General features: G+C 40.6%; 1 protein-coding gene across 1 annotated transcript in view; it reads right to left on the reverse strand.

The window, feature by feature from the left end:
• Positions 1–23,951, reverse strand: part of AKAP13 (A-kinase anchoring protein 13) — a 218,867-nt gene that overhangs the window by 24,828 nt on the left and 170,088 nt on the right. The window contains 8 exon segments of the mRNA XM_050712981.1: positions 123–189; positions 1,278–1,345; positions 4,608–4,779; positions 9,952–10,057; positions 10,814–10,856; positions 19,770–19,878; positions 21,137–21,320; positions 23,741–23,803. Of these exon segments, the coding sequence (XP_050568938.1) occupies positions 123–189; positions 1,278–1,345; positions 4,608–4,779; positions 9,952–10,057; positions 10,814–10,856; positions 19,770–19,878; positions 21,137–21,320; positions 23,741–23,803 (812 nt within the window).

Genomic DNA, 23,951 nt, shown 5'->3' on the forward strand with positions numbered 1-23,951 from the left:
ATGCTCACAAACCCGCTTTTTTATGTGCTTATCTTTCATAATATAAGTATTAGTTGGTTACAACAGTTAGGAACAGCAGATACAGACCATCAGCAAAACAGAGGTAAAGGAATTTTTCTTACTTTTGTTTCTCATGGTTACTGTGGGTAATGAAGAGGTATCATGTGCCTGCAACATTCCTTTTTGTGGCTGAAAGAAAAAGGAAATTCACTGTAATTTTTCCTCCCTTCTCCCATTGAACTGTGCCACATAACTACAATTAAAAATCTTTTTTTTTTTTTTCTGAATCCCTCAAAACAGATTAGTTCTCCTCTCCATATATTGGCATGACCCTCAGCAGCTACAGCTGTTGCAATCAACGAAATGGGCAAAATAACATATGGAGAAGTGTGCAGTAAAGAGTAAAATGGAAAGAGAAGGGCTGACTACTGAAGAGAACAACTAAAATCACAGAGGAGTTTTTCTTACTTTCTTCATAATTGTATGAACTAGCTTGGAGAACCATACCGCAGAAGAAGCTCCTCACATTTGGAACAAATTTTGTATTTTACTCACATAAACAGCATACCTATTTAATAAATGTCATTATGCATTATAAATACACACGATGCCACATTACAGGATGCAGCATTCAAAAACTGAGAGATACTGCATTTACCAGTGCGGGGCACCCCTGAATTTTGAAAGTGATGTGCATTTTTTATTTTAATCATATGCTTATATGCCTTAAACGTGCACAAGAAGGGTGGTGTTTGCTCTGGGAATATCTAGTCTCAGGTTTTGGACACCCTCACAGTTTCTCTGTGCATTACTTCTTCCCAGAGCCTGCTGCTGTCTGTGTGGTGTGCTGTCCTTGCTCCTCATTGCAGACCAACAGCCTGCAGACCACCCAGAGCACAGGACGGACCATCACACCCGAAGGTCCCCCTGTGCCAGAGGGAATGGTGCAGGGAATCTGCACCCTACAAACAGCCTGTGGTGCTGACCTGGAGTATTCAGAGTTCCAGAACATTAATACGTCATTCTGATGTCATCCAAACCCAGAACATGTTAAGAAAACCAGCCTATAATATATATATTTTTCAGCTCTCCAAGAGGGGCAACAAAAATACCAACTGCCCATGTACCAGGAATTATAGGAGACCTTACAGAAATTATTCACTATGGCACAGGGCTCTTTGAACAAGATGAAAGCTTTTGGATGTGCTTTTAGAAGATGTATGCTAAATCGTTTAAACTTTTTTTTTTAATGCAGTAGAGTAGATGATATCTCTTACCTTCATTTTCACCTTTGCACAAGAAGCAAAACTTTCCTTACAGCCTTTGTGAACAATTGCATTGCAGTCTGTCAAAAGTTAAAAACAAAAAAAAAACAACATCAAAAAACAAGCAAACAAAAAACACATAAAGCAGATCAGTTTTTGCTGTTCGTATTCTGAACTGTTATCTTGCATAAATGAAAATTACAACTTTCAGTTATCTGTGTAGATTATGAATAGCTACAGACACTGGCAGACAGGCTGCTTTCCAGGATAATTAGCCCTTTGTTTCTTAACAAGATTTCCTCATGGAATTAATAGGAAATTCTCTTTAAAAATCACTGCTAGGTAGCGTTGCCAGGTCCAAACAGATCTTAAAACAAAAGGAAGAAAAAAAAAGGAAAAAGATGGGAGTTATGCCTCTGAAAGAAAAGTAAGGGAGAAAGCAGAAGTAGGAGACAGAACAGAAACCAATCGCAGTGCCAACATTTTCTCTTCAAATACAAACATTGTTCTTATCAAGACCAGGACTATGGGATACAGAAGGCAGGACACGGATAGGAAAATTATTTTACACAGACCCAGACATATCACAAGCCAGATCTACTGAGCAGGAACCGAGTGCTGCCGTATTACAGTATTATCAGAAAAAGCAAGAGGAGCATCTGCCAGGTGACAGCGTCAGTGAGGTAGGGACTTCCTGCTAAGCCAGCCTGAAGTCACTGTTTGGGGCTGAAACCACAACATTCACCAGTGCAATGAGCACCATGCTTTAACGCCACTTTTTGCTGCACTGAGCAAATGTTGCATCTCTTTTTCATGAGAGTCTCCAGCATGTTTCTGGGTATCTAAGTTTTCAAAAAAAAAACCACACAAAACCACTGTTTTTCATAATACATAAATGGTAACTGGGTTTCAAGCATTAACTCTTCTGACTGATGAAAGATCACAGCTCCAATTCAAATCAGTTTCAGGAATTTAGAGAAAACCTGTTATTTCTATTCATTCATGAAAACACATAAAATACAATTCATGAACTGTATTAAAGTGTAAATTACTTTGCAAGTGTACAGCTCAGAATTATTTCTAAAAGAACTATGAAACAAAAGGAAAAAAATGTCCTTGTTCAGACTGATAAATTATTCTCACATTCCTAAAATGTCTTAAATTGTGGCCTATTTCATAAAAGCCAGTAATTCTTCTGATATTTTGTGAGAGGAAAGAGTAAGGCCATAGGGCGTTGCTATTCTATCAATGTCCCACAACTTCCTGAGCATAAGAGAGAGAAAGAAAGAAACCTGCATACTCTTGCAAAACCCCACAAGCATTATCATTTATCAGATCAAACAAGGAAGAGAGACAGAACACACTCTGGTGTCTGACACTGAAATCACATGAAGAGAGGCAGTGAGACAATTCAGAACCCTTAAATTCAAACTCAAGCCTTCAAAACCTGAATAAATGCTATTTACCAATAAAGAATTTTGCAGTTATCATGGCATGCTTTAGATCAAAAATCTGGTTTCAGGGACTTTATTCCCCCAACTAATTCAGCCCTTCTGAAGGCAAGAAGTTCCTCTAGTTCCTCCGTATCATTAATATTAATAATTAAAAACCAAAAAGCTTCTTTTCTGCATCACTGATCACAAAAAATAATACAAGAACAGGCTCATTAAAAACATTTTTTTGCTTGCCCGTTTATTTTCGAGCATGCTAAATCTTTCAGCACTGGCTAGCTGTTTCAGGAAGCGGGTGTGCCACTGAAAGATTCAGACATTGACTTAAAATGAGCCAATCCTTTGAAAAGCTTTCAGAGAAAGTCATCGACAGGTGAGACAGTGATGGTAGCAGTAAAGCACTGCCACTTCTGTAGAAAAAAAGTAGACTACAATAGCATAGGAACAACAGAACGTCTGCTGCTGTCTATCAGTTATTTTCAAGGCACTGAGTAGCCTATTTTAAGATGCGATGTGAGTACAGACCACACTCAGACGTGAGTGCAACAACAGTCTGGGCTCAAATCAGACTTCCTTTGCAACATTCATTTTCTGGACAATGCAGAAAAAAATGCAATACTTTTCTGTTTTACCTTGAAAACAGAAAAAAGAATATTTCTACTAAAACTTGTGCTACTACAACTTGTGCTACTACATGACATTGTTGGATTATTTTAACCTGCCAGGATATAAAAATTTAAATTGTGATTATTTTCTAAGTAGCTTAAAAAGGTGTTAAGAAAGTAGAGTAGGGAAAGGGAGAGGACGCATTTGAAAGCTTGTAATTGTTGATGCTTTCCATTTCCCATCAGGCTGACACAGAGCATGGCTAATGCAAACAAGTTCAATGAAATCCCTTCTCTTTCAGGAAACTCTGAATTGCCTCTGAGGATTCAGCTGGCTGCTCCTGCCCCCCCTCACTTGAGATGTTTCATGCACTGGTCATCTACCAGCCTGAACAGAGGCAGAGCCTCCTGGCCCAGCCTGAGAGCCGTTCCTGTACTCACTTTGCCTCGTCTCTAGGCTAGTGGAGAAAATATATTACTAACAGTGAAGAACAGAGTCCTGAGCTGCACTGAGAACAGGACGTTTTATCTATGTATTCTACAATTTTGGGTTGCAGCATAAACCAGTCACCATTCTGGTCGTGACCACATAAACGCTGCTGACCTTATCGAGTTACAGGCATGCGAAACTGTCTGATGAGAAATGAGAACAAAATTACCAAGCTCATAGAAACCCTACGCTGTGGTTTCTGTACGGCCTGCATTGTCTTACATGTGCTTCACATGTATACAGGTAGCTGCCACTCGGTCTGTGACACAATAGCTTATATAAAGGGAGAAAGAGCTAGCGGTTCCTTTTCATATTATGTTTTCACTTCGGGCTCACTGAAGCAGTATTTCAGATAACTAAAGTATGTAAAGCAATATACCAGAGGTGTGTGGGACTTCCACTGGCAGTAACAGCCATGATCCAAGGTGGCTTTCTCTGCCCCACATGAATTTTAATGAAGCACCTCAGCCTCAAACCATACCGGGCAGCTGAAATAACCCAAGTCCTCCATCTGACTGATCCATCTCGACAAGCAGGGGCAGAAACCCCTGCGGGATGCCGCGCTGTCTGAGCACGGGCTAGGCAGGAGGCTGCAGGCCAGCTCTGTGCACCCGTGACTCATTTCAGTTCAGCTCTACAAGGCACCCCATCACGGCATGAATCACCATCTCCAAAGCCTCCCTCCCGCCCCACGTCACCAGTGTTTAAAAGCGTGAGAACGATATAGCACCAAGTTCACATTTCCCACATCAGATTTAACAAAAAACAAATGCGGGGGGGAGAAGACAAGACTTACTTGCACAGTAGTACGAATCCTTATTGAAAGGTTTCATACAGTGGTAACAGGTTGCTTGGGCTACAACGGAGGTTGCAGTGAAGAGATGTCCGTTTAACAGCTTCTTATCTTTTTCCTTCTCCTTGGAATCTTTGTCTTTCTCTTTAGTCTTCTCTTTATCCTTCTCTTTTTCCTGCCAAGAGAAAATGAACGAATGCCTCGTCACTTTGCAGAGGTCTATTCTCTAGTTACAAATTCTTCAGTGTTTGCCTTCAGCGCTATGACGATATCGATCGGTGCACACCTTAACAATGGCCATGTGTCTGCATAGCTCTCGACTAGAAGTATCAGCTAAGGGCCCCCACGGAAGTGGAGTAATATAGTAGTGACTTGCAGGGCCCTCTGCATGAGTGTCTTGCCAGCAGAGATGAAACCGAGCCTACTCTGAAGGCAGCTATTTTCTTCCAACCTTGACTTCTGGTATTTGCTTGGTTTAATGACTTAGCTCTTTTTTTTTTTCATCTGGGCTCTAAATGATCTCTTCAGCGCTTTCAATGAGTTTTGTTACATACAAAACACCACGTATAAAGTGTATGAAACTTACAACACGATTAATTTATAAGCCAATCACAGGACTTGTGCTTTGCAACTGCATGAGCAATGGAGAAAGCAAGCCCTTCTAAGGCGATGGTACGGCACCACTGCGGGATTGTTTCCACCTCCTTTTTCCTTCTGACAGCTTCAACAGCTTCATGCCACCCCAAGAGAATATACGAAGCAAATACACTTTTTGGGGAAATGATCTTTCACAAACCCTCAAAATATGGCATCACAGAGAGACTGAGGAACAACAGCAACATCAGAAAACATCAGCTTGTCCTCCGGAAGCCACAGTTCCACCTCTGAGCCGCTCAGCTGTCTTTGGAAACACGTCAAGCACAGCCAACTTCTCTGATTTTCAGTAGATTTCCTTTCTTTCTATCCCTACCTGAGGCAGAAACTTGCTAGCTACTAAAAATTTCTAGAAACGTCCCCTGTGGGATTTCATGGATTTGGAGGTCTCCCAAACACAGCTTACTGTATAATTTTTAAAGGAAACTCCACAGAAAATCTCCAAATTTGAATTATAGTGACTCCATTTTTTTTCTATATACCACCCTACAAAGCACTCATCACGCTATTCATCTCCCAGTCTGTTTTTTAACTACTACTGAAGATTTCACAGCATCTGAAAGAGAAGCTTAACCATAAACTGGCAAAGGCTCCTGTGAGCTTATCTTTGAGTTCTGTTATTTATATGCCACATGCCCTTTGCTAAATATTGTCACAGGAGGAACCTAAATTTCAGAGAGCTGCAGAGCAGCCTGTGTGAGCAACTGCCATGAAGTAGTTAAAAGACGTATCGAGCTCAGCAGCCACCAGGAGAGAAACTTTTGTGCCTTTGATGACAGGCTCAAATAATTAGTAACCCAGCCTGAAGTCTCCCCTCTCCCAGCACACCCAAGGCAAAATGTCAGCATCAGAGTCTCTCCCTGCAAAGCCTCACAGACACAAGTTCTCTTTACCGACCCCAAATGCTATTTCACCCTGAAAATAAACAAAAATAAGAGCATTGCAGAATGAAATAATCTTGCCTGCAGCAGAAAACCTGCAAGGAAGAGCCTGCTTTATAGCACATCTCTGCCTCCTTGAGCCATCTCCATCATCCCATACAAACCTGCCCAGCCCCGTTCCCTGTTGGCCGACCTGGCCACCTTTAACCAGGTCCAGGTCGATTCAAGAACTAAAACTCTTGGTGACGGCACCAAACCAACTCCATTGCCAGCACTTGTGAAGCCCCAGGACAGATCAGCCAATGCTCCAGGCAGATCTTACAAACACCATGCTGAAAGGAGATTCATCATGCTATGCTTCAGATGTACCCGATGCTTCCTGCAAAGCCCAGCAATTCTGCAGTCAGGAATAATAAACCTTCATCAAAAAATCACTGTAAAAAGCATTTCAGTTAAAGCTAAACTTCCCAGTGAGAAACAGGAAATGCTGCACCACCTTCAAGGAGCAAGCAGTGAGCTTCATGCAGTGGATGCTAGCGACAACACTGAAACAGTGTCTCAAAACGAGATTTTTTATTTTTTCTTGGCTGTGACAGTTACTGGAACTCGTTTCTAAAAAGGACTGTAAAAATAAAAACATTGTCCTGCTCTGTCAGAGCTGCCAGAGTGATTTAAAGCACCACTTACTGGTGTATCAGAGGTGGACGTTGCAATGCTGCACCGACATGCACCGACAGACATTCCGGGTAAAGAAACTTGGTTTTACAGCCTGAAATAACAGCCTATGTGCTGCAGCAGCCTGCCCTGCTACGAAATAACCACGAAGCTCTTACCTCCCAGTGCTTAAGTCCTACCAGCTTCACTGTTATTTGGGGAACTTCAGAAAATCGATTCCATTTTATTGACATCCTTGCCCCGGGGCAGGAGAGCTGCTCCCGAGCAGAGCTAGCCCATGGTGGCAGCCCAGAGCCGCCGGCACCGGGGGACGGCAGCCAGTGAGGAGTTGAGCAAAAGGGGGAGGAGGGCGGGCGGGACGAGTGCCGCTAACTTCCTCGAAGATGATATTAGCTACTTTGCTGCTGTTTTCATCCTGCTCTGCCCTAGCTCCCACTGCTAAAAATAAAATCAAATAAAAGTACGGACAGGAAAGGATGGGATTAATATTGTTGAAGTTGCAAGCCGATTTGGAGCCACGTCTTTAAAAGGCAGAAAGATTGGTAAAACAACCCCCCTGTGATGTTTGGGATATACAAAAAGTAAATTTGAACAAACCTCGCTGTTGCTATGTAGTACTTCAGTCCACAAAGTGCGGCAGAAGATTCCCTGGAGAGAATGACTTCATATACCTGCACACCTCCCGCTCTGTGGGTCAGCAGTGGTTGCCTTCTCCTAGCCCTTTGAACACTCAAATCTCCTACCACGAACCAAAACTGCTGGAGGAACAACGCTGCCCAATAACCACGCAAGTTAAGGAGAAGGGACATTACTCATGCAAATTTTTATGTCGTCATATCCCAGAAACTCTCTACCAAAATGAATAAAACGAGCATGCTTTTCTAACGGACATGGACATAGAGTGTTATAAACTTTACAAACGTGAGGCAGTGCATGCTGCTGGTTGCAAGACTCACTGACTAATCCCTAAATAACATGAAGTGTATGGGTAAATACAAACAAGCTTATACCAGTATCCTCACTACAGTTAATACTCCAAACATCCTTTCTCTTTTCCTTTTTATTTTTTTAACAGACTTTTCCAAAACTCATTTTCAAGAAGAGCCACTGCCATTAGTATTCTCAAAAGTGCCTTATTTTTACGGTTAATCTTAGAAAACTATGCATTTCTGAAGCCAGGTTTGGAGAAAAGCAAAACCTAGTTGGAAAGAACTTGAAGCCTCCCTCTCTCTCTCTCCTGACAGCCCAGACAGCAGCAGAAACCAACTCTTCCTGTCCAACTTCCTCTTTCAAGGTTTGCTGTTTTTCTTTTTAACTCTTACAGTTTTAAGCAGCCTCAAAGCTTCTGAGAATTCAGTGTTCCCAAGAATTTTTAGGTTGAATTATTCAAATGTACAGCTGAAGCCCAAAAGTGTGCGAAAGGTAACCGTTCCACCAGGAGCCGACAAGAAATTGTAATTTGAATAGTCTTTCTAGCTAACAAAAATATCAGAACTGCTATGTATTACAAATTTTAATGTATGTATGATGGTTGAGATTTTGGAGCGATTCTTGTTTTAGCAACAGTTTCAAACACAATCATGAAATGGGTGAAATAAACGGACTGCACCTACTCAAGAAAGGCAGAGCAAATATCTGTTGTATTTTCTTACCCGTCCCAACAAAATCTGTTATTTATGTCCAGTTCTTGCCTTAGAGATTGTGCACCCAAACTGCAAGTAGCAGTGAATGAATTTCCAGTCCTGTGCAACATGCAACAGCGCAACATGCCCCACAACTTCTCGCTAGTGGTTTGCATAGAGGTTTCTTTGCATAGAGGTTTCTGTGCAAACACTTTTTTGGATGTTGTACTTTATAGCAGAGAACAGCATTGTTTTAAAGCTCTTCAGCAGTAGCTCTGACCTGCCTGCAGCTGCAGTTTGTGTCTTCTAAGACAGATCCATAAAGAGGAACTGTGCGTTAGGATCACTGACCTCATTACAGCCGATATCCCATTGCAAATGTGATGCAATCTTCTAAAAATATCTATCAAAATGCACATCTTTCCTCTACACTACACAAACCCACCTATGTTACAGGAACACACTGGCTGAAAGATCAAGTGCTTGTGATGGGAAATGGTAAAATGGAGTTTGCTGGTGCAGATAGAGTGTGTGACACCTCCCATCCACACACACTTCATCCAATCCTAACTGTGTGACAGGCACTATGCATTGTGCCTTGCTTCCTGTTTGCTACTTAAACTCTCATCAGATGTAGTTAATGTCTCAGGAGCCTTCCAATAGCATTTACCAACATAGTAACTACACATCAGTTAACTGCATAATGTATGTTGCATTCTGTGAGGTAAGATGGTGTTATCTTCTGTCCGTCAGACATGGTAAACAGGGATGAGATTCAAGTAAAAAAAATCCAACCAAGCAAACAAACAACCAAACAAAACAACCATTTTGAGAGACAATCTAAGCGAAAAACAGCCTGTTTTAGCGAAGTATTTACCATTAATGTAATTATTTCTATAGCCAGTTCTGTTCCCAGGAAATTCAGCTGCACTGAGAAAGCACTTAACCTTCAGAAAATTCAACCCTAGGGTTTCAAGGACTTCCTCCAGAAAAAGGGAGAAAATATAAATATTGGCCATCTCTCAAGGTCACTGTCTGAGCAACTTCTCCAGCAGTGCACAGGAACTTTGTGGCAAAGGTAGAAATAAAGGGAAAGACAATACAAGCTTCGGCAGCCAGTCCTTTCTTACAGCTCCTGTCCTCATTTTATTAAACACCTCTCAAGCTCTGCAAAAATTAGACCCATCAGTCACTGCAAAACCATAACTCATGCCAGAGCACAATCTATTCTCTATAATAAATGAAGCACAATTCAGTGGGGAAAAGAGGCAAAAACATTGCACAGGAAACCTCGCCTTGGATGCATTTTAATTTGGGGCTGCTGAAATTTCCCATGTAGCTCTTCTCTACGACCACACAAAAAATCCTCCCCTTGCGACAGGAAAAAGAAAGGCAGGCAAAGACATAAACACCACCCTATGGAAACACACTGAAATACAAAATTAATCTCTGGTACCCATAGGTATTTCATGGCTGTAAAAATAAAAAAATAAAAATAAAAAAAAAAGCACTTACTTTGCTTTTCTTGCTGCTGGACATTTTATTCTTGAGGTAGCTGAAGGTACGACTGACTTTTGTTGCACTTTTACCAGAGGGGACACTGCTGCTCTCTTCAGATATGCTAAAATCAAAAAAGAAAAAGGTTGGGTTTTATTTTTAATTTTTTCTCCCAAATAATATCTTAAGTGGATAGATGTTTTTTTAAAGGACAAATGCATGTATTATCCTAGAGGGTCATGGATTGCTTTATAGTGTTACACCAGAGATTGCAAAGTAAAGGCAAAAAAAGGCAAAATGCCAGTCAGTTTCTCACATGTTTCAAGGAAGCTTTTTATCTGTTTTTAAGTAATCTCCATCCTCAAGCCATGCCACAGCACCCTCTGCTGCTCCAAAGGCCAAATAACGAGTAAGCTGCTTGCAGCATGCGCCTATTTAGAGGGCCAGTCTATCACACTGTGCACATTCAGTCAGTCTCAGCATTTAATTGTCAGCACCCAGCCTATTTCAGGCTTGGAGCAGACCGAAGGGATAGACATGCATACGTCCTTTAATGAGAGATACAAAACCATGATTATAAACGAAACACAGACAGACTTGACCAAAATCGGGAACAACTACTATTTCTCCAGCGTAAAATATAACTCAGGGTAAACTACTATGGTTGAATAACAGATAGTCTGGTGTGTTATTATCTATGAAGAAACCACAAAGCCTTGTTGGAGATAAGACCTAAATCAGACAATTTTCATATTGTATCATCTAAAATATCCATAGGGGGCTGATTTGCACAACCCAGACACTTGGGATTTTGCTAGGAATTCTTTTAGTTTTCCAAATTGGAGCAACAGAAGAGACGGGGAACCCCAGAAAACCATACCTCTGCACCAAGGAACCTGCGGGGCCGCCGAACGCCGGAGCACCTGGAAAAGAGTAGAAGGATGGGAGGTGACATGTTAGGCTGCAATCTTACTTAGCTCACTGTTTTTAAAAACATAGCTTGCGTATTTGGACAGTTAAAGAGGAAAGAGACATGTTTACTAGAAATCAGTGCTTAGAATTGATTTCATGTGCTCAGTATAAAGTCTGTTCCCCTTATCCTTAGGTGATCTCAAATTAGATGCTGAGGTGAAAGATTACTTAGTATTTTTATTGTTCTTCAGTTATTGCGCAAAGGATGTGCATCTGTTAACTTCGCTAATAAATCAGGGTATCTGATACAGAACTGCCAATTTAATCACAATATGTAGAAATGCGAATCATTCTGCCACAATCCTTTTATTTATACACTACAAGAAAGAATCCATTGTATAGCACATCCGGGATTCATGTCGTAAAAGTCTTCTGCTTGATAAAATTATAGTTCATTTTCCCATCAAAATCCTGAAGCGCTTCATAAAGAGTAAGGGAAACAAGGGAAGCCTTATTTCATTTTCCACGAAACATTACCAGCTTAGAGCTCAGTCACACAAAACTCTGCTTGAGGAAAGTCTGACTTGCGACATGCAGCTGAAGCCCTGCCAATGACACAATTTCTCTGTATACCACAAGAAACCTGCTTGCCTAACGCATTTGGAGCAGATTAGGTAGCTGATATCATTTACCAGAACCACTGAAGAATACTGAAAAATCATGACGAAATGACCCAGAGGAGAGAAGGGTCTCTCTGGAGGAACTGGGCCTGTCAGGAAGCCCACAAACCAAACACAACAAAACACAAACCAAACAAAAAACCTCTTCACTACAAGGACTGTTTGCAGTCACATCTGAAGTTCAAGAAGCATGACTTATTAGCTTTCTGCATATGCATTGCACAAAAACTAGTCCTTTGGCTTCAAATTCTGTTAACATATCAAAGCTACGGCTGAATGCAAAAACGCCACTTCACAACAGATGTAAAGGTGGTCCTGTATCCAAATGTACATTAGGAAAATCTGCGCATACAGTATTATGCCTTATGATCCTAAACACATTTTCCTAATTGCTGATTGTGTCAGCACAGTCTGAGACAGAAATATCACTTCTTTATTTTAAGAAACTAAGATACTGGCATACCTCATTACCTAATCCCTGCTTGGAGGTCTTTCAATATCTCCCTTGCAAAATCGTTCATCTAATTAACAATCTATCCCTAAAACATATAAGTAATATTGTAACATATATTGAATGAAGTCTTCACTTTAATTTCCTGATTATATTCCTCTTTCTTTTTTTTTTTTTTTTCTTTTTTGTACCTATCTATTACCGAACTGCCTGCTAAGATCACACAAGTAATTTGCAGGCTCCCAGCTTCTGTCTCTGGTTAGCCCTCTGGTTCAGCTCTGGTTTGCTTTTACATGGGTCAAGCCTCCTTACTCTTTCCTTTTTTAACAGATTACCCAATTTGAATGGATTTCAGTATTTCACAAACCTTTTGTTTCTTTGCAGTTAACGTAAGAAATACAAAGCACTGAATCAAGAGCTATAATAATTTAATATTCATGCCTGTTTTTCAGCACCTTCAGAAAGCACATTGCACAGGATCTTCAATTATGTGCTATATATCTTTTACTGCAGTAGTATTTTATCGTAGAAATGGGAGACTCTTGACAGCAGGCAAAATGCATCCAGACAAAAAACCACAGTGAAAGACTGTTTATGATTTCATATTTTAGGTTATAATTTAGCATCATACAATCAATATTGTGCTGCAAGCTATAAAGCCCGTGCAAATGAGCATAAAAAAGCACAGATTTTCTCACCTTCATAGTGAGCATCTCCTGTCATGGCCAGGTTCAAAACTGAAATGCTAAAACTCATAGCTAACAAAAGAAGTTAGTTTTATCCAAAGGCCAGGACTGCTATGTATGCCCAATGCTTCTGTGTTAGCAGCCAAATTTTGGTGTACTTATCTGAACATCTTTTGCATCACCCATCAAAATCATTTCACATGGTTGCTGGACTCGAAATAATTTATCAAGGTCCATTATGCAGAAAGCAGCAACAGGGCTAGCATATTGCAAATGAAAAAAAAAAACAAAAACCAGTTTGCAACCCCTTGATGCAGGCAGCTCTTAAGCTTCTGCGGGACAAGAAATCCAAAGGCTTCGTAACAATAACCTCGTATTTTCTAAAATGCATACTGGCTTGTCCAGATACCTGAAATCCATCTTATATACATGATGCTATCAAACTAACACTTTCATACTCTTACAAGGAATGAACCCTGAAGATGTGAAAAAATAAATAAATTGGTCTGGGATTACTACGTGAAAAATGCCCACTGCCAAAGCAGTCTTATGAATAGCTGTGGCTAAACCAGCTTTTATATAAAGTCACCACAGTACCCTCAAATATGAGGGAATAACACAAGCAAAGAAAGCAACATTCTTGTTGGAAACAATATCTGACATTACTTCAAATACTCATCAGTAACAGCAGCTCCATTAAGGGAGTGAAGATGAATACTAACAGAAATACCCTCACCTGACTATTAGGAATTACTTAACTCTTTGGATGCTTAAAATCAATCTACCAACAAGTTTAGCTTAGAATACTTTTTGCTGTGGGAGTGTGGCGTCTCACTTTGTGAGGATCACAAACGGTGCCTTTTGTTAAAGGCAGAAGAGAAGGACAGAGCAAAAGGGAAGGAGGAGGAACCTTAAATATTGATGCAGGTGGTATGACACCCAGGAAGAGCAGAGGACTTGTAGCAAGGGACAAACCCACAGTGAAGGCTGGGAGTGGAAAGGAGGAGAATTGAGATACCTCCAGCAGGTATTTGGTGGTGTGAGATTTTGCAGTTCAGGAAGTTACCAAAATCTGTTGCACTGGAAAGGAATTTTGCCCATCCCAGTATGGGTACGAGGGATGGGGGCTGGTTTCCTTGCAAATGGCGTATTTGAACCAACTAACGAGGCTGTTCTGAATGATCTCTACAGGCAGAGAGTTATCTTCTGGTTTATTTCAGCAGTCCAATAAAACACATTTAAGAAAGAGGAAGCACCTTCAATATTTTTGATATGCCTACTTACAAAAAAAAAAAAAAAGAAAAAAAGGGGGAGGAGGGTAAATGATTAATTCAAGGTTCTGCCTTACTGGGGTTTCTTTTTAACAGGGGAGTTTACAGCAGGAAGAAAAGCCACCATATAGCACTTGCCTGTTTCCTGACAAAATTATTCCAATTTTACCATCAGGACCTAAATATGAACATCTCGATAATCTAAGGTGTTTGGCTGCAATGTCTGTTTTTTGCTCAGCAGGGAAACTGGGAAGTTGTAGCTAAGATTTTCAGAGTTTAGTATCAAGGCTTCTATCTTCTTTTCCTACTCCCACCAAGCAACATACTCACTCTCACATACAGAGGGCAGGGACCTATCCCTCCTGCTAACTCCATGCATTGAAATGATCTCAAGACAAATTACTTTTTATACAAAGATTATGACGATATTGCCAATCAGAGTGGCAGACAGTAACATTTGCCAAATGAATACAGACACAAACTAACCAGATGAGATTTGACAGTGCTGACGTACAAAACTCTTTGGATTATAATCCTTTTATTCTGCCATTAGTTAGCATTCAGATACAGGAACGAGATGCTGTTAGACATCATGCAATGGAAAGGTTAGATTGGTGTTTGCAAGGTGAGACTTCAAGGTTTGAAGCAGAAAAACAGATTTCCCTTTGTTTCCACCCATAATGGCTGCAATGCACAGAAAACGATTACTTACTATCCAACTCCTCCTCCTCATCACTGGAAGAAGAGCCAATAGAAAAGAGAGTTTTAGACTTAGGAATGAGTGGAGAGATGCTGAAGGAGAAGGAGATTCGTCTCGATGGTCGAGTCCGGCCCTGGGCTGAGAAGTGGGTTAACAGCAGACATTAGAGCATGCTTGAAAATGTATTTAATAACAAAAAGGAGAGGAAGCAGCCAAAGCAAACTAGAACCAAAGCAAAGGAAACGTCTGCAAAGCATCTGGCTTCAGAAAAGGCACAAGAAACAAAGAATTAAGAATGTGCAAATTCCAGAGGATGCAGGTTTGGAGGATGCAGGTCTTATTGCATGCATAATTCAACGTTCAATGTTTTCATTATATTTTGCTGGCATATTTTTATAGGAACTCATAATGAAGATTTACATGTGAACAGTTATTTTCCCAGAGTACCAGAAACTTAGTGGATCTCTGGACAAAGGGCATCTGCCTCACTGAAATAACTGCCAGGGAATCAAACTAAAACAACTGAAGACATTTATTTAATGGTGCTTTTTGCAGTTAAATAACACACCAGAGCTGCTGGGTATAGCAAGGATACTTTATCTGAAACATTCACTTAATCTACCTGGAAAAGTTCTTGCTGCTTCTACCCCTTAAATAAAAACATAACATTTTGGTAATGTTATGTCCTTCAAAACTTTCAGCTTTAAAACTAAGAGACCAAAATTTCCGTTCTTTTCTTCCCCAACATAAAACAGAAACAAAAACAAAAGAAACCAACCATCTCTTCTACTGCCTTCTACTAAAACTCAGTCCTTGTTTTAAAGAAATTGCCTAAACATGAGAAAAGCCCCTCTGCATCCTGTCCAGCCCTTGCCTAGCAGAAGTCTACCAAGTACAGTGCCAAATTTTGCAATCAGGCTGTGACATCAAATCTCCCATTATCGGGAAGATAATAGAAATAAGTTCAATTTTATTTATTTGTTTATTTTAAATCTTACTGCTCTGCCTTCTGCTCATGTCAATTTCTGAAGTTATATTTGTCTCCCAGTGCTATGCACTTTTCCAGGAATCCCTGCTATTTGTTTATGGCCTCGTCTGAAAAATTTGCAAATTAAAAAACGGTTTTACTGCAATTCCTGCTCAAAAATAATTTATTTTTAACAGCAGTGCTCACATAGCAGCATCCTTGCAAAAATTCTTTATAAGCACAGGTTTCTCTGAAAAGAGATGTAGGAGCCAGCTAGTCACTTTTTAAATTGAAATTGCTAAACAGCTCTCATGGAGATATCCAAGAACTGTACTTCCCAAACCTCATCATGCAACCCCAGGTGGAAACTTCTGCGCTGTGATCAGACAAGTGTCAGGCTGCTGGATACCCATCACCCCAACGCTACGGGGACACCTGCTTTCTGGTCATGCAGGTGATTCACCTCGAAGGGGAAGGGCCGGTGTGTCCTTGGGAAAGATGACTGGGACAGGGCTGGGGAAACTCTGCCCCTGGACAGGTCTGATCTAGGGACATTAAGCATCTGCATTAAGCACCTACATCAAATACCTTTGCTGCATATATTCAGGCATTTTCAAGCCGTTCCATGGCATGAATAAACTAATTTGCATGCACAACAGGTAGAAGAGGCTAAAGATTTTATCAGTTAAAGACTTCCAAAGGAAAGAAGTAGCAATTATTACTCCCTTAGAACACACACACATCCTTTCAGACAATAAGATTTTTTTTGTATAATAAAAGAAAATGAACTTTAAACAATAAAACAGTAAGAAGTTTTTATATTGCTGATATCATACCCCAAAACTGAATTCAAAATATAAAAATATTATCTGAAGAATCTTCATGCAATGCAGCCAACACAAAGCTAACTCCTCTGACAATTTCCTTCAGCCATCAGTCATAAATGCCAATCACCTGGAGAGTTTAAGTAAAATTACGTGCACAGTTTTTCAATTCATGTACACACTTTTTCATCTTAAGCAGAGCGACCCTAGATTGGGACCCACTGAAAGGCATTTAAAGTGAAGAACTCTTAATTGGAAAGACTTCATGCATTTATTTTGTTTAGGCTGCTTTTCAAAGGAGTTCTTCTGGTGTCCAACATCTGAAGAACATGACTAGACAACACTGCTTTCTTTCTTCTGTAGTCTACTGTCTATTTAGACTAAAAGTCAAGATGAACAATAATACTTTACTGTAAATAGAACAACCTCCTCCAGCACAGCTCAATTCAACTTCCATTTCAGTGGTTTTATTTATAGCAGTTCCTGGCTTTATAACAATGCTCCACACTGGAAATTTGCTATTCCAAAGCTGAAAGCAGTCTTCCGAGCGCTCCAGCCAACAGCTCGTGACCTCCCTCTATAAAATGCTGAAGAATTAACAGTTGTGAATGGCCACAGTAACTCCTGGAACATTTGAGACATCAGATGGAGTGTGGGTTAGAAACTCAGTCTTGGAAACTGCTTCTGCCTCAATACTTAGAGCAATATATGGGAACAATAACAGAAAGCACTCCATATGTTTACTCGACTGGATTTAATTTTCAAAGCTTTTGTGCAAAACACGTTGCTTCCTTCTCATCCAAATATATTTAAATGGGTTGGGAATTTTTTTTTTTTAATTACCTACCATAAATTTACATAAGTGGAATGTAGAAACATTGATAATTAAGTTTTCCTAGAATAATAATTTAGTTTTCCTAGAATACACCTCCATGAAATCAAGGATTTCTTGCACAGCTCTGAAGTATTCTGCTGCAATAACACGAATATCAAAGGTAGGGTAGGTGATACAAGACAGTTGAGACTCCCAGACCTTCTTGTATAAGGCACTAAGCTGCTTTGCATGCATTTATGCTCACAACTCAATCAAGAAACTCTATTCCTCTTTCAAAGTGACTAAAGAACAAAATGGTTTACTGAAAAGTTTCCAAATTTAGGAAAGCATCAGAGTTGGGAAGAGACTCTGTAACCTACATGTTCAAGGTGAGTAATCCTTTTGGATGCTCACTTCAACTACCTCAGAATGCAGCAATTTTTAGAAACCATCTTCCTATAAAAATGAGGCCCTCCTGAGGTGTTGCAAACTAACTACTGAAACAGTAACGCACACGGAAGCATTAGTCATTTTTAGCTCCAGCACCCAAAACTCACAGCGGAAGACCTCAAAGCAGAAGACTAACCCTGCTATTTCTTCCACAGTCTCTCTAGATATCTTGTTACATTTTCTCTCTCCCTTCTGTCTCAATGAGACCATCCTGGCTAGGCTGACACCAAAAAAGGTGGATGGGATAATCTAACTTGTCTACCACCAGCTCAGGCCTTGATGGTATTTTTAATGTGGGTCATCTTGCCAGGAAAGAGTAGCATGCTGGTTAATCTGTCATATTCCAAGACGGTGGCCCAAATCCCAGATATGGTGCAGGAACATTTTCTGGACATGCTCCCGAGCAACCCCTGGACTTGCTTTGTGGGTGATCTTCTCTAGATGGCCCTGCTTGAGCAGGGGGGGGTGGACCAGATGATCTCCAGAGGTCCCTTCCAACCTCAACCACTCTGTGAAACCTCCAATGTCATAACCTCCCTGTGTGAGCCTGAAGGAAACTCTCAAGCAAGAGGGAGAAAAGCATCAGCCTGCTGGGTGCTCTCAGCCCCCGAGCATGCGTTTTCTGGGAGTTAGCCGACTTATTTACAGTGTTTGGTTAGCAACTGGATGCAATGCCAAGAAATTAGTTGCTTAAAAAAAGATAAAAATAATGAAGGCCTTCAACACCAGGAGGAAAGAGGGCGCGCCACGGTACGGAGCAGGAGCCGATCTTTTCATGGGACAGATCTGCCAGTGTTTTGGTTACTGTTGCTGGGGCCACATCCGTTAGGCCACATGCTTATTAATCATCGAAGAACGATGGCAAAGAATTTAGAAACGTCTTCTACGAAACACAATCTCTGGGAGCTTCTTTCAGCAATCCTCCCAAACGAACAAAACGCCTTTCTTTGCAGTACCTTTCCTCATTCAGCTTTGCAGAACTTGTGGTTCCTGCACTCCGCTCCGTTTGCACCTGACGCCTCCACTCGAGTTAACAGCTTGTCACTAACGTCAGCAGCGCAGCACCAGGATGCATCTCAGTGACTAAACCGAGGGCATACAACCACCACGTAAAAACATCTGCTGACTTAAGGGAGAGGTGCTTGGCCACCTGACCACAAAAGCCAGGTGGTGGTTTGGTTTTGTGGAGGAAGCAAAGTTGTGCTAATCACACCTACTGGCACCAGCGAGCCTTGGCCCAGGCTGCTGCCCTCCACTCCTAATTGCATGCAACAGCAAAAAGATGTGTATCTCGTAACTCGAGGGAAGAAGCACATCAATAAAGAGGAAAAGATCAGGAATCATCACTGACTGACAGGACATGATCTAAAAAGTCAATACATTTTCTGGCTGGCAATTAATAAAATGAAAGCATGTGTAACATGGCCCTTCCTAAACACATCCAGCTGCAGCTTTCTGAATGACTTTTTTCAGCTGAAAGAATCAACTCAACGAAGTTGCAAAATTAAGTGATTTTTATTGCCTCAATTAGGCTAAACTAAATTGAAAAATTTCCCCTAATCAACTTTTGGTATTTTCTTCAGGGATGAGATTCAGTAAATTACACCCATCTGCCCCAAAACATTTATCTCAAATAAAAGAAACAGCAACAAACTCCCCCGAGGAGACCAAGGTATGTATATACTTTAAAAAGAATCCCGAAGTAGGAATATAAGATCTCAATTTTTGGAATTTACCTCATCATCAAAGGAAGAAATTCTGAAAGGGTGCAAAATTCAAACAAACTTTTTTTGTTTTAACAATAAACTCAATCCATCATACTTTTCACACCAGTAGTCTAATTAAGAAACAAACAAAACCAACAGAATTAGAAACATCAGGGATATATTGGGAATAAAAAAATATGGATCTAAACTGAGCAAGTTCTGGTTTTCCACCCACTATTCCATGCTGCAGTGAAACACATATTTCACATAATATAGGTAAGAAAGAGCAAGTACTAGTAAATTCTGCCTTGGGAAGGTAGGTAGATGTAACATATGACAAAATAGATAAGGAGAAGGGAAAATTGTGTTACTCACTGTCCAGCGCTGGTTTACTAATTGACATTAGAGACACAGATTTGGTCAGTGGTGATGAAACAGATGAAGTACAGAAATTAAATCCTTGTGGCTGTGAGGTTGGATGAATCTGCAGAACAGAAAATAAAAACATTGGACAAATATATCAAGCACAACAGCAGCATCCCAACTGCAGAACTTAAGTGTTCCTGTTTACTAAAATTCACACTTTTGAAACGTGAATAATTAAATGATCCCAGTATAAGGCAATAGGTGAAAAGTGCAAGAACAACAAAAAATGCAAGCAGCATCACAGAAGTGAAATGCAACGTTTTGTTTTGTCTTTTCAGTGGAAGGCAACTACTTTTGGAGCAAACAGAGACACTGGCTTCTTGCTTGTCTTGCAAGATACTATCAAGTGGATGTTGTTAACTGTCTGATGGCCATAAAAATCACTGCTGTGATTCCAGCTCCTCAGTGGAAATAGACTTCGATTCAACATGGTAAAAAATCTGATTTTTAACTGTGCTCCCCAAAAATGCCATTCCTCAATGCAAGAGAAGACATAAGAGCCCTGACATACCATCTGTCACTGGTCAGATCTTGTAAGACCCATTTACTGCCTTGATGTGTCACTCACTGCCGTGACCCTACGAGGTAAACAGGCCGGCAGGCTAATGATTCTGGCAGGTACCCAGGAAGCCCTACAGCTGAAGCATCAAGCTCAGAAATCCAGGGTATTTAAAGTATTTAAGACCATAATTGCTTCTTTTATAAAAATAAACAGAGACTCTCATAACATCTTTGACCCATCTGTCCTTAATACCTATCATAGACCTCTGCTCCAGAGATCACACAAAATTTGCTTCACGTGCAATTAACATTTTGCTTAACTGTTGCTTATAATAATGTGCCTTTTCATTCTAGTTATGTCTATGAAAGAAAAAAACAACAATTTTATTTTCCTCTTATAATAGGAAAATAAACTTTAGAACTTTGACAGATAAATTACTACTTGGTACTTGCATTTCAGAACTGCAAAAGACTACATACACATTAAGTGCTTAACTCTTACAACACCTGCTACTGACAATATCACTATATCTATGCTAAAAAGTTACTAACTTTCCCATGATTATACATACAATCAGTGGAAGAAAACCAGCAAGGTTCTTGTTCTCCACTCTAAGACTTTTCCCATCAACCACGCTGCCCCAAAGAATCAAGTAGCAAATTTGAACAAAGTGAAAATTCCTCTGTGTTAAAAATGAAGACTTGAATAATATTACACATACAGGGTGAAAGCCTTCGCTGTCACTTTGAAAAATGACTTTTAAAAGCGTGATGTAGAATTTCCTAGAAATCTAATAGTAGTTGGACAGCTTTACCTGGCGATCATAGTCTCCAATTTCCCCTTGCTCAAGTTCTTCGGTGAGCAAGACCAGAGACCCACACTGGTTGCTGGCAAGTGGACTCCGTCTGAGGTCTTTGGAGCTCAGAGAAGCTGCCTCCAAGTTTGCAGAGGGCTTCTTGATCTCACCAGCATCTCCAGCAAGACCTTCTAGGCTGTAACTGAAGAGAAACCATGCAGGTTAGATCCTGACAAACTCTCAGGTACTGGTGTCTTTCGGCACATAGCACTTTCAAATGTGAAACAGAACGCAGTCACTAGCTGAAGTGTGCAGGGAAACACTGATGCTGTTCCTCAGCATGTTACTTCTTAATGACCGAGAGCAGATAGCAGGGGAGGGATTTATATTTATACTGTATTCAGAAGCATCTTGTGCTTCTAATGAGACACAGCAGTTGCTTGAGAACCGTTCAACTCCTGGGTCAATGGACTTTCCCAGTGCTTTTTCTTTTTTCTTCTCGAGTGATGCACAGCAGAATCTAGAAACACTGCTTCCAAAGATTTTGGTATTTCTACGTATTCTATTTGCTGGCTTTGTACTAGGTTCCCCCCGGGAATAAAGCCACCCAAACTAAGCTACCTTGCATAACACAACACTGCCTGTCCTGGTCCACCGCCCCTCGCAGCAGCCACAAAATCAGCACTGGGCTGCATGCAATGTTCATCTTTGCAGACATATCGTCTGAATCTAGTTAGCACTTGTCACTGCACAAAGCTTTGGCGCCAATAATGTCTTTCTGCCAAAGCTGGTTTCTTTTCCCCCTTCTTATTTTCTTTCTCTGCCTCTCTCTCTCTTTTTAAAATTCAATAAATGTTGTCTCCATGAGCCAATCAATGCCATTTTATCATTTGATGATGAAGCTAGGTCTGTCCAATGGAGCCAGACATAATCACTCAGTGATAATCAAAATATCAAACTTTTGCTTGCAGAACATGGGAGTTATAAAAGGTTTGGACAACCTCTGTAGAGACAGAAGCTGCTCATAGGTAAGTGACATCTACAGAAAATAAAGCTAATACACTCTCTCCTCACCTACACAAAAGAACTCCTTTTATAAATGTGACTATCTCCATCTGATCTCTCTTAACCCTCATATTCTGCTTCTGACCCTCATGCTCCTCCTGCCAAGATCCATAACCCCACTGCCATTCCTGTTTGGGGTTAATGTGCACGCTTTATGGATTCACCTCCCTGGACACCTCTAAGGCTAATGTTTGACCTTACGTGCACAAAGTGCTGTTAGTCTGAAGCCAGGACTACCCTGAATATATACCCCGGCTTGAGGCTAGTATTGACATCAAAGTGGCCAACAAGCTAACACGAACATATGAAAGGGAAAACACACTGCAGACTGTATAGATCATTTAAACAACCAGAGGAGCTTTAAATTCAGGTAGACTCTCACAGTAGCGATTGACGCTCTGAACCCATTTAGAAGAATATGTATAAACAGGCAACTTCGAAGCAAAATTTGCAATAAACCTTGAGAAAGAAGATTTAGTGATTTTTCTGAAGATTTGTTTCATGCTGATTAACGAGGAAGAAGACTGGTCGAGGCATTTACAATGTAATCTGCTTTAGGAAGATTTGACTCAAAAATGCGTATCAATAGCAGGCATTATAAAGCTTATTCTAAAACACCTGCAAAGAGAAATCAGCCGTATTGATACCAGTTATTTAGGGTGCAGGAACATTTGTTCTTCTACCCCAAGGAACAATATACTACAGAAAAAAATGCAGTTGGTTGTGACACAACTCAGTTCAAAACTGCAAATATTAGGCCATAAAGCAGTGATGAGTTGGTAATATTAGCCTGTAATTGTTAGTCAGGGTATATAGCCCAGATGGAATTAATTCCATAACTTGAAGGACAGATTAACTTCCTTCTCAATATCTAGTCTTCAGAAAGAGTTTTAATAGCTTTACGCACAACCAGCAAGAACTGCCAGGGGAAAACGGAAGCTATAAGCTTCGGGAGACTGGCTTCCAATTGCATTAAATCACAGAATCAGGTGAAGATCTGACCTGCAAGCATTAATCTCAACTTTGGGACTTTCTACAGAAGGAGCAAACATTGAGCGCCTTGGAAATTTTCATCTGTGGTTATCGGATTGTTTTTTTTAAGAAAGTTTTACATGACCAGCCTCTTTGAAGAAGAAACTGGAGCTTTCAATTTACAAAGAGCAAGTCTGTATGAGCTTAAATCCTTTACAAGATCTGCCCAGAACAAAGCGGCACTGACTCACAGTAACTCTCATTTTGATTCTTTGGCTGTCACGATTACTATTACGATCACTGCTGCACAAAAACACACCTTAAAATCACCACAGAGCAGAGCAGCTCAAACCAGCAGCGTGGCTTCTTGAACACTCAAAGCCAACGAAAAGCAGCCACCACCTTCACCTGCACCCCAGTTTAGAAGACCCATTACCATGACTAATCGCCGAAAAAGCAGATGAAGCAAACAGACACGTGCACACTTTAGCCAGAAGAGCAGAGGAAAAGACTTTGCATGAAAAGCTGACAACACAGTTTTTGCGGTGCTCTGTTGCTGCTGCTGCACATTTATTTATACCATACCTTCTACAATTAAAGTCAGGAACCATGGCAGTGAACTGTACACCAGAGGGACACCAGCTCAAACTGGGAACATCGAAAGAGGCAAAGAAAGGAAAAGGGCTGTGATTACTGGATTGTTACGGAACAGGGGATTGTTAAAAGACTCTCACTCTTCAATATCTTAAAACAAAACCAAACACACACACAAAAACAACTGAGAAATGATGCAGTA

Source organism: Cygnus atratus, chromosome 11, assembly GCF_013377495.2.
Source record: "Cygnus atratus isolate AKBS03 ecotype Queensland, Australia chromosome 11, CAtr_DNAZoo_HiC_assembly, whole genome shotgun sequence".
Classification (NCBI taxonomy): Eukaryota; Metazoa; Chordata; class Aves; order Anseriformes; family Anatidae; genus Cygnus; species Cygnus atratus.